The sequence below is a fragment of the Marmota marmota genome, unplaced genomic scaffold (assembly GCF_001458135.2).
Source record: "Marmota marmota marmota unplaced genomic scaffold, marMar, whole genome shotgun sequence".
Lineage (NCBI taxonomy): Eukaryota > Metazoa > Chordata > Mammalia > Rodentia > Sciuridae > Marmota > Marmota marmota.
In genome coordinates this window covers 373,708-385,336 of record NW_025999880.1, presented here as the reverse complement: position 1 = coordinate 385,336, position 11,629 = coordinate 373,708, and the positions used below count along the sequence as shown (strand labels likewise).

Here is an 11,629-nt window from a genome sequence, read left to right as displayed (position 1 = left end):
TCTCACTGTGCACAAGTTTTGCCAGAGTCCAGAAAACAGGTCCAGACTGTGAGTGGGGTAGTGGGAAGCTGAGCAGAAAGCAAGAGAGAAACACAGGGTGAAGCCACCTCCTCACACACCTCCTGTGTGCCAGGGGTAACACGCACCATGTTGTCAGTGCTTACCACAGTCGAGTCACCCTGCTAAGCAGCTTGTTTGCACCATCTCATTTAAGCTTCACAACAAGTACAGAAGCTAAGACTTACTACCCGATCTTCAAGAAACCCTCTCCTTAATAGTCAGACTCCAGAGTGTGTGTGTGTGTGTGTGTGTGCACGCATGTTTTTCTTTGCTGCTAACTGGGATAGAAATGAGTCATTCACATTTATACAGTTCCTCCCTCTTCACTTACATATACCAGTTTATACTGTTTGCTTTACTCCATTTTGTATCCCCCACAAGGCCAAGCAGAAAGCCTGGCCCATGTCAGGTGCTTATTAAATGAATGGATGAACGGATGCATCATGGATGGATGGAAGGAAGGAAGGAAGGACAAAATGAGACAGGAATCAAGAGATCTGTGCCCCAAGAATAGGCTCCTAAATTTATCTTCAGGGTTAAGGAGGAAATTCATGTACTTGGAGGAAGAGCGTGCCTGGTGTAGGGACCATGACCGCCCTGCCCTGGCCGGCAGCCTTTCACAGACAAGAGTGTGTGGGCCAAAGCAGCAACCAGCAGGGACCAGTGGGCTAAAGGCACACCCAGGCTTCCTCAGACCCCCTCACTTCCAATGAACAGAGGTCAAGGGAGCACCTCACAGACCCTCCTTCCCTCTCCTAGGAAAATGTCACAGTTTTACCACCACTGACTGCCTGGGACCCACCAAGACTCATTGCATGAGATGTGTCTCCTATTTGGAAGCAGTCACAGCAACAGCAGGCGCCCCCAGGAGCTGCACATTGCCTATGGGGCCCTGCCTCCTGCTGCCCTCAACTCCTGACTCTTCCCTTAGGCCTCTGAAGCTTGCAGTCCATTAGCAGTAAAATCCCCTGCATCTTCTTTCTCTTCACAGACTGCTGCCATAACCTGGGACCAGGTCTTGAGGCAATGGAAAGAGAGAAGACGTGGTGGGGCAAATTCAGCCAGAGCCCCGGATTGATGGGGGTGGGGAGCAGGTCCCAGTGAACTCAGGACCATGGAAACTGCCTGTCAGGTTCACGGCGTAGGAATGCCTCTGCTGGTCACAATTGGCCACGGTGGCAGGGTTTGGTGAATCTGTATTTGGAAAACCCAGACTGCTGCTGCACCTAAAAACCACTCCGGAGGGCTGGGGTTGTAGCTCAATGGCAGAGTGCTTGCCTAGCATGTGTGAGGCAGTGGGTTCAAATCTCAGCACTGCATAAAAATAATAAATGAATAAAATAAAGGTCCATCAACAACTAGAAATATAAAAACACTTCAGAGTCTAAGGTCCAAAGAGATAAATAAGAACACAGACAAACCAAGCACATCAACAACAAATGGGAACTCAGGTATCGGGCTTACTGTTTTATCAGAGTATTAGTAGCATAACCTGTGACAAGAAAGAGTCTGAGCTCAATCAGGTGTCCTCAGACTGGGGAGGGGGGCCCTGCTCACCCTCCCAAAGACCAGTCACCAGAGGCAAACTGGGACTGCTCTACCCCGCCTCCTTCCTCAACCCAGAGATGGTGGTAGGTGACACTGTGAAAGCAAAGAGATCTGGTTCTCGGTACTGCTGACCCATTCACCTCCAACCCTTGCGACCTCCCGTCTCTAAGCGCCAGCGGCCTTGGAGTAGTGATCACTTCTTCACTATTGAGAGGATTACTTAGAATGGGGCATGCAAAGTGGCGGGCAGTGGCCCCTGGCCACACAGTCCTCCAATCATCCCCTCACGTGAATTCAAATCCTGCCAACTCATCAGCTCCCGCCCATCCTCCACTGCCAAAACAGAGGCAGCTGTTTCTCCTCCTCCACCCGCTCCTGAAGTGGTCAGAGTCCAGAAAGCTGAGCAGTGGGAGCACCGACGACCAGCAGCAAGGTGGACACCTCCACTCAGCAGTCCCCTGGAGCTGTACTGCCCTGCTGAGAGATGAAGGTCTCTGTGGCTGCCCTCCTTCTCCTCATCCTCGCCACCACATCGGCTTCTTACTTCCAGCCAAGTGAGTCCTTTGGTCCCCGTAAGGCAGGGATGAGAAAGGGGAACAGGTGGCAGGCAGAGAGGGGATACCAAGAGTACTGTCAGCTCTCTGACCGCTCCCAGCCTTCGCCCCAGCTATGGGTCTCAATTCCTCCCCTGTGTAAGTAGAGTTGGGCTTGATCTAGAACCTTCTGGGGATGGGCAGGTCTAGGAAACTGAGTTTCGGTTTCCTGAGGAGTCTGCAGGAGTCTCAGGGAAAGAAGAGTAAGGAGTAGAGGAGAATGCAGTGCAGTAAGTAAGTGTGGCAAGTGAAATGAGGGTGAGGAACATAGAAGCCATCACTTGGGTCCAAGCCCAGGAGTGGGGAGTCTGAACTAGACACCCCACTTCCTTGCAGCGGCTGCCATGGATTACTAGGACTACCAGATAAACAAAATGAGTCTCCATGGGATGGCCAAGTATGCTATTTGGAGATCTGTGCCCCCCTTTCTCACTCCTATCCCACCAAAGACCAAAGAGAGGAGCATTGAAAGGTTTGGGATCTCAAGAGAGGAGGAATTGGGACCTATTTGTCCACTCCCTAACCCCTGCCTCTGCCATTATTTATGAGTACTAGTGACAAAAAGAAAAGCACAAAGACACTCAGCCCTTCTATGCAGAAACCTTGGGTGGCCCCAGCCCATCTTTTCTCCCAAAGTTTGTGGTCTGGCCTGGCTGGGCCTGCATCAACACACAGAGGAGCAAAGGTCAAGTGCATCATGCAATCTGTCCACATACTCTCAGGGTGACTGACCTTGGTCTTTGTAAACTCTATTTTGAGAACCAGGGACAGGAACATCACTTATAAAAGAACTGTACACAGAGTCACTTATGGAGGAACTGTGTGTGTCTGGTGGGTGGGAAGGGACAACCATGTCCTCTGGGAAGATCAGTCAGGCCAATGCAGTGGGTTCAGATCTAAAGAAAATAGCCCTCCTGAAACATGGATCAGCCAAAGGGCGCTCTTGAGATATCCCAAAGTTTGTCACTGGTTGGAAACACAGGGTCAGACTACACAGAAGGACTTACTGGCACTCTGCGGGTTTGGGGGATGGGAGTGTCTCTGGCCTGACTTCCTGGGTCGTATCTCCAACTGGCAAGTAGTCAGGGGAGCTCAAGAGATCACTAACCTATCAAGTCCAACATCCTGCAAACCTCAGAGAGAAGGAAAACAGCTGTTTCCAAGCAAGAAGAGTGGCCATTACTACCATTTGTTCTCAATGATATTCTAATGAGCACCAACTGAGCTTTCTGTGGCCGGGCTGGGTCAGACATCTTCTCAACTATTCTCACGGTGATCTTTTTAAGTATCTTTTATCCCCATTTAATGGATGAGAAAACTGAAACCTAGAGTGATTAAGAAAACTACACATAGCTGAGATATGATGGTCCCCACCTGTAATCCCAGCAATTCAGGAGGCTGAGAAAAGAGGATCACAAGTTCTAGACCAGCCTCAGCAACTTAGTGAGACCCTGTCTCAAAATAAAATTTTAAAAAGAGCTCAGTAATAGAGCACCCTTGGGTTCAATCCCTAATATTACAAAGAGAGAGAGAGAGAGAGAGAGAGAGAGAGAGAGAGAGAGAGAGAGAGAGAGAGAGAGAGAGAAAATTGCTCATGATTCAAATCATTTATTCAAGATTCTGATCCCAGCTGACTCTGAGGCCTGAATCGTACACTTTTTCCTCTTGGTCATGGCTCCTCTTTCACCCTCTTCCCTACCTCAGCAGCTCTAATGCCTCCAGGTTGGAGCCCAGATTTCACCATGATTTGGTCAGTGTGTGTCCCATCCCTCTCCCTCCCTTTCATCTCCTCCTCATCCTTCCTCCTCCCCTTCCTCTCCCTCCAGAGACCCCAAACTGCTCAGCGATGGCTAGATCCACTGAGTGAGCTTCCCCCAACCTCAGGCCTCTTTCTTTCTTCCACATCCTACAAACCCTTTGCCTGTCTAGATCCTACTCATCTTTTGAAAACCAATCCAGGCACCCACCTCCTGCTTTAGGTACTTCCTCAACCACCAAGATTGGGCTCAGTCCCCCTCATTCTGTTTCCACAACACCTTGTCCCGAAGTCTGTTCTGCCCTGGACCACATTCTATGGTAGTGTTTAATGTTTCACTTTCTTTTTACCCTGGCTTGTAGTGGCCTTGTCATTTTACCCCCCAGAAAGACATGAGCTCAATACATATTTGCCAAATTGAATCACAAGTAAACAAGAGTGAGCCAGTTTCATTAGCAAAGATGAGTCTCTGAGCCATTTGTATTTAGATGACACTTAGTTCAGAGGCTGAAGGCTTCCCATGTGTGTCCTTGGAGGGTTTCATTTTTTTCTCTTTCCCTATCACCCATCAAGCTGCAAACAGGTGGCTTTGCCATCAGAGGAGTGGCATGCGATCCATGGGAGATGGAGGTAAGCAGCCTTGGTCTCCCTCTTGATCTCACTGGCTCAACTTGCAATGTGATTCCTTCAGGACACCCTGAGGGGTTGAACATTCAAGCCTCCTGCTGTGTGACATACCATGAGAAAACACTGCCACAGAAACTGGTGAAAGGATACAGAGAGGCCCTCACCTGTCACCTGCCAGCAATCATGTAAGCACTTGCCTGCCAAGACATCTGTGGAAATGGGAGGGAAACCCTGGGGCAGGAATGGGCTGCATAAGACCAAGAGGTCTCCATGCAGTGGAGTAGGGAGTGGCCAAGGGTTTGGGCTTTGAATCTCAGGGACCAGGGTTTAATTCCTGATTTTGCCACTTATGCCTGTGTTTTCAGTCAATGGCAGCCATTGTGAAACCCGAGCCTGAATGTCTAGGTTGAATGGGGAAGGAACTAAGAGACGGGAGGATGGAGACTAGAGAGGTCTAAGGGGACCCAGATAGGGGAGCTGAAGGGAGACTATAGGGGACATGAGCCGTGAGAGTTGGAGGGGGCATGTGGACTGGTCCCCCTTTCTTGCTCCACAGCCCATGACATCTAACTCTGCCTCCACAGCTTTGTCACCAAGAAGAACCGAGAAGTCTGTGCCAACCCCAACGACAGCTGGGTCCAAGACTACATCAAGGATCCCCAAATACCTTTGCTGCCTCCCAAGAACTCGGCCTCAGTTAAAATCATCAGAACAGAAAAAGGCCAGCCCTAGTTTGGCTCCCATGATGATAAGGCCTCCATGCAAGCCCAGGTCTGTGGAGGAAGGAGCCCTATGGTCTGATGTAGCACAGTCATAAAGACACAGGTCAATGATCAAAATAAAAGTATTTTGAATGTTGTCTCAACCTTGGGAGGAAATGTCAAAGTTAAGGGCAGGGAAAGATACATTCTCAATTCAGAAAAAAAAAGAAAAAAAAACCTCTTTCACCTTCTTCTCATGCTCTGCATCCCATTTCTCATCTTACACTAATATACCAGGTGTTCTAAATATTCCAGTTTCCAACCAACCAAACCATCTCTAGTCTCTGAATCTTGGCCCATTAACCCCATAGAACTCTTGATTTTTCCTGTTTATCTTATCCCTTTCCTGGATCTATTTTTTCTCCCATTCTTTTTTTTTTTTTCCAAAACATAATTTGGTGGTGGGGATCGGGGAGGCCAGGGTGGAAATATCCATGTTAATCACTTTTTAACCTGTAACAGAGACATTGCTGCATCCCCACCCCCACGTTTGGTCTTCCTCAAAGTGCCATGCAAAGGATACCAGACTCAACAGAAGAGGCGTGCTCCTGTAGCTTCCATGCTAAATTATGCAAGGCAGAGAAAGGATATTAGGTTAGGCTGGGGGTAAACTCTCAATCCAGATCTTAAGCTTGCAAATAAATAAAGTGTCCTTAATTGCCAATTTGATTCTTAATTTTCTTTTCCCTGAGAGCATAAGGGGAGCACCCCCTCCCCCGCCCTAGCCTTTTCTACATTGCCTTAATAATTTTGACAAGGTTGGGAACTAGAGAGTTAGGTAGCACTAAGGACAGGAACATAGAGTAGATATCCCCTGCTCTCTACTCCTCTCTCTCCAGCTCAAAAGCAGGGAGCTGAATTCAACAGAATCCAACATTTTCAAAAAAAAATGCTGTTGAGTGGACAAAACAAAATCTGGCAATTAAAGTTAGATGACTACTAGAAATTAAACTAGTGAAAACTGGCTCATGAATTGGATTCTGGCGAACTGACTCTTTACTGCCCCCAGTGGCCATGTTGGTAATACATGAGCCTGCCTCTGCCCCATGGCACCTGACTCTTTCTCAAAGAGACTGGAAATTTGAACCTGAGAAACAGACTACTTGCGTCTGCAGCAGAGGTGAAATTCTGGCAGCGTTCCAAAGGAAGAGACCTATGAACTTCTGCCCTGAAGTTCCTGACGCTGCTCTGCTTCCTGCCCTTCTCCAAGATGAGGGGTTTGGCTAGTCTTTCAGTTCCATGAGATACCCCAGCACCCTGACCATTTTTCCTCCTTTAAAAAAAAAAAATGTTGAAGGGCCACAGTGGCCCTTAGCACCCCTGGATTAACCTTCACTGGTTTAGATCAGTTCTGGGATGTGTGTTCATGTGTGCATTAAAAAATATATTAATATAAAATGTATCTGGGCTGGGGATGTGGCTCAAGCGGTAGCGCGCTCGCCTGGCATGCGTGTGGCCCGGGTTCGATCCTCAGCACCACATACAAACAAAGATGTTGTGTCAGCCAAAAACTAAAAAAAATAAATAAATATTAAAATTCTCTCTCTCTCTCTCTCTCTCCCCCCCTCTTTAAAAAAATAAAATAAAATATATCACTTTAATCATTTTAAGCATACAGTATACTCACATTGTTGTTCAGTCATCACCCCTACCACCTCTAGAACCTTCTCATTACCCCAGACTGAAGTTCTGTGCCGGTTGCCTATCAACTCACCATTCTCCCCTCCCCCACCATCGTTCTATTTTTCTGTCACTATGAAGTTGACTCCTCTAGGTTGTTCATTTAAATGGAATCATACAGTGTTCGTCCTTTAGTGACTGACTGACTTCCCTGAACGTACTCTCTTCTAGGGTCCTCCATGCTGTAATATGTCAGAACCTCATTCTTTTTAAGGCCGAGCAGTATTCCTATGGTTCGTATACCCTACATTTTGTTTGTCTCACCACCCATCAGTGGACCTGTGGTATCCCCCCTTTTTCTTTCTGCTCGCCAGAGTTAGCAGATCTTGGTTTCTGTTCCTTGCATCAAAACAACCTGAATGTGAACAATCACCATTATCTTAAGAAGGAGCTCAAAGGCAGGTGAGGAATCTACCCCACATGCTGGCTACCATTTGTTCTCCACAGGAGGTGAGTGCTACCTATTTTTGTCCTTCCCTGGACTGTGAGCTCCTGCTCAGTGTCCCAGGAATTCTCTCTGCACTCCTTGCTAACAGAGCTCAAGTGCTACAGCTAAATATGATCAATGCCCCCCTTCAAGAGCTCACAGTCTGAGGTTCAAGGAATCACTAACCCACACAATGTAGTCAGGCCTGTAACTTCGCTTGCAGAGGCCCGAGTAGACGTGAGTTGGGGGTGGGGGAAGTGACAGGGCTGTTGAGTGGACAAAGCAAAAATCTGGCAATTAAAGTTAGATGACTACTGCAAACAAACTGGTGAGGCAGGACAAAACAGGAGGCAGGACAAAACAGAGGGCACACCCAAGGCAAGAGGAAGTTTCAAAGTCCTTAGCCAGCACCAGGGTCAAAGTCAGGGAAGTAGGATTCAAAGTCTTAAAGGACAGGAATGGGCTGAAAACAGGAAGCACAGGGCCCTGATTCTATCAGGTTGGAAATTAAATGTCATTTTTTTTTAATCCTGTTCATCAGAGGAGTTCAAGGTTGAGCTGTCAGTATAAAAATCTGAGTATTTATATATACAAAAGCAAATCCCCACCCAGCACATAACATATATCTTGCCAAAAACGGCTAGTGGTTCAGAACCAGAAGGGTGATTCATGGGCACATTTAAGTGTTTTTTTAAAGGGCTATTCTAAGCCGGGCACAGATGTGCATGCCTGTAATCCCAGTGGTTTGGGAGGCGGAGACAGGAGGATCGTGAGTTCAAAGCCAGCCTCAGCAACTGTGAGACACTAAGCAACTCAGTGAGACCCTAAATAAAATACAAAATAGGGCTGGGGATGTGGCTCCGTGGTTGAGTGCCCCTGAGTTCAATCCTTGATACCAAAAAAGCGGGGGAGGGTATTCCTATTCTTTTCAAGGAAGGAAGATGGGTACCTGACTTTAACACACACACACCCCTCCTCATTCCGACACACAGGGATTTCCAGCTCTTGCCATCCTAAAGTGAAGACCTCACCCATATACACCTACTTCAACCAGCTTATGGAAGGAGCTGTCAGTCCTGTGGAACAGAGGTGGCCAGTTGGGAGGGAGTAGAAAGTAAGAACTTTATTAGTGGATTTTTTTCAGTCTAGTATGAGAGAAAGGGGTAATTCCAGGTGAATGAGGCCCAAACAGAAATGGGGGAACGAGCTGGGACAGAAAGAGAAGAAAGTGAAAAAGCAACTCTGGGTAACACAAGAGCATGTTCCTCTCCACACCATGAGGATTTGGATCAGATGACCAGATGTCCTGAGGCTAACTTTAGAAATGCTATTCATCCTCTGACGTGGGCCAAGTGAGCACACACTTTCCCCCAGGAGAGCACATGTGTGCATGTTCATGTGCAAGCAGCCATTGAGCGTTACCAGCAGCCTGAGTTGGCACTTGGGGGACATAGCTGATGTGATGGTTAAAAGTCTTTGGAACCAAACTTGGATAGAAAAATCCAGGTTCGAATCTCAATTCTGCCACTTAACTTGGGTCACCACTGACTCCCTCTAAGCCTCCATCTCCTCACTCTGTGAAACAGATGGATGGTAGTAGCTACCTATTGATGTGGAGAAGATTGGCAGGTGATGTGAGGAGTACTTAGCACACAATAAGTGCTTCACAGAGGGGCCCTTTTTTTCCTGTATCTGAGGTTCCCTTAGGACCATAGGGTATGGGTCAGGGAAGAGATATGAAATATAGTAGATGGGGTAGAGAGAGATTCTCCTCATTGTGAAGATAAAGGAACTAGACGCTAGAGAAGGACACGAAAGTGCCCAATGTCACACTATGAGTCTCTGGCATATGTGGCACTAGAACTTGGGGGCCATATTTTTAAAAAATAAAACAAAACAAAACTCAAATCCACATAAGCCTGAGACTCCTAGAGCGTGGGAAAGACTGGGGTCACCTGACTGAGGAAGCAGTAGCTCCAGGCCTGAGGCTTCTCTCCCATGACCTGGACTACCTGGAGAGCTTGGCTTCCGGGCAAATGTCCTTTAACTCCTGACAAGAAGGCTTTAAAGAAGCAATGGGCAAAAATGCAGAAAGTTTCTTTGAGTCTCTCCAGAGCCCAGTATGTATTAGCAGGGCTCTTATCTCTCTGAGCCAAGTTTTCTCTTCTGCAAAATAGAACTGATATCTTAAAGGGTTGCTGCAATCATCCCCAGCCCCCAGCACAGGGTCTTGAACAAGTATTACAAGAAAAGATAAAACACTCTTGTTCTCTAAAACGCTAAGACAAGGGCTGGGGATATAGCTCAGAGGTAAAGAGCTTGTCTAGCAATGTGCAAGGCCCTGGGTTCAGTCCCTACTACTGGAAGAAAATTAAAGAATCTTACCCATGGATGAAAGAACTTTGGTCAAGAAAATGCACTGGTAACCAACCCCCTTTGAAGTAGGAAACGCCCCCAGAACATGGTTACAGACTGAGGCAGATACTTCAGAGGAAGAGAAGTTGCTCTGAGTGAGCCAAAAAGAGGGAGTTTTGCCCCTGAGAGCCTCAGGGGAAAGAAAGCAAGGAATAGAGGAAGAGGCTGGAGACTGCAATGAACAGCAGGGGCACCCTCCTCCCCAGAGCTCTCAAAAGTTCCATCAATCATTTGGAGTGGTTTTGGGGAAATTGAAGGGAGATAAATCCAAATCCAGTGTAACGTACATGTGACACATGACCAGTATCCCCAGAACAAGCGATTAGAGATTGAGAACTGTGAAGTAAGTCCTTGGGGATGCACAGAATCATAAGAAAACTTTGGATTCTAGAATTGATAAAAATGAAAAAAAAAATCAAACTGCTCTCAAAATCCAGAATGGCTGCATTAGATTGGGTGGTGACAAAGAACTCACTGAGGAGATGACATCTAACCTGAGAGCTGAATGCCTAAAATGCATCAACCATGAGAGCACACAGGAAGAAAGAACTTTCCAGGTAGAAGGCACAACCTGTTCAAAGGCCCTGAGGCAGGAACTCACTTGGCACCTGGATGGGGCAGCTGGAGCATGGAGGAGAAAGAGAGCAGGCTGGGTATAAAAGAAGGCAAAGGGGCCAGGACTGTAGCTCAGCGGCAGAGCACTTGCACCTAGCACATGTGAGACGCTGGGTTCAATACTCAGCACCCCATAAAAATAAATATATAGCTACAGCGCAGTGGTGCACAGCTATAATCCCAGCAGCTCAGGAGGATCGCAAGTTCAAAGCCAGCCTCAGCAAAAGCGAGGCACTAAGCAACTCAGTGAGACCCTGTCTCTAAATAAAATACAAAATAGGGCTGGGGATGTGTCTCAGTGGTTCAGTGCCCCTGAGTTCAATCCCCAGTACCCCAAAAAATAAATAAATAAATACATAAATAAATAAATAAACAAAGGTGCTGTGTCCATACAACTAAAACTTTAAAAAAGAAGTCAAAATTGGGCCACTCAGAGCTTTGTACATCAAAGCAAGGAGGGAGCAATTTATTTCATGAAAGGTGAAAAGCCACTGGGATTGTTTCAGCAGTCAAGTGAAATCCTCTGATTTACATGTTTAAAGAAGCATTGGCTGCCATACAGAGATGGATCACTGAGGGCAAGGAGCCCAGTGAGGAGGCCACTGGAGCAGTCCACACTACAGTGATGGTGGCTTGGACCAGGGTGGGAGGGATGGAGGCAGAAGAAAGTGAGTAGATCTGGGAAATGTTTGAGGGATCCACTGGGAACATATTGAGAAAGGCTTGGGCTGGAGCAACCGGATGACTGTTAGTGCCATTTACAGAAAGGGGAAGTCTCATGGGGACAGGAGGTATCAGGAGTTCTGTCTGCTCGTGTTAACTTGAGATGCCTGTTAACGCTCCATGTGGCCACGTGGAGTGGGATGTTGGCTGTCTGAGTCTGCAGTGCCAGGAAAAGTTCAGGCTGGAGATATAAAGCCATGGGACCATCTGGATTCAGCAAGAGGGAGTGGGTAAGAGGCTCCCCCAGGAGCATCCAAACGTCTAGTGGTAGAGCAGAGCAGGAATAGTCAAAACTGGAATGGACAAGGGGCCAGTGAGATAGCAAGGAAGGCAGCAGAGTGTGGTAAGCCCAAAGAAGAAATGGTGCAAGAAACAGGGAATCGCCAAACGCGGTGGGTGCTACCAGAGGATAAGGGAGAATAGA

General features: G+C 47.4%; 1 protein-coding gene across 1 annotated transcript; it reads left to right on the top strand.

Annotated features, from left to right (window-relative positions):
* The first annotated feature begins 1,935 nt into the window (after window positions 1-1,935).
* Window positions 1,936-5,449, top strand: Ccl16 (C-C motif chemokine ligand 16). Its single transcript, XM_015495320.2, has 3 exons — window positions 1,936-2,162; window positions 4,649-4,769; window positions 5,169-5,449. Exons 1-3 carry the CDS (start codon window positions 2,093-2,095, stop codon window positions 5,314-5,316), a joined length of 339 nt encoding a protein of 112 aa, XP_015350806.1. The 5' UTR covers window positions 1,936-2,092; the 3' UTR covers window positions 5,317-5,449.
* The last annotated feature ends 6,180 nt before the right edge of the window (window positions 5,450-11,629 follow it).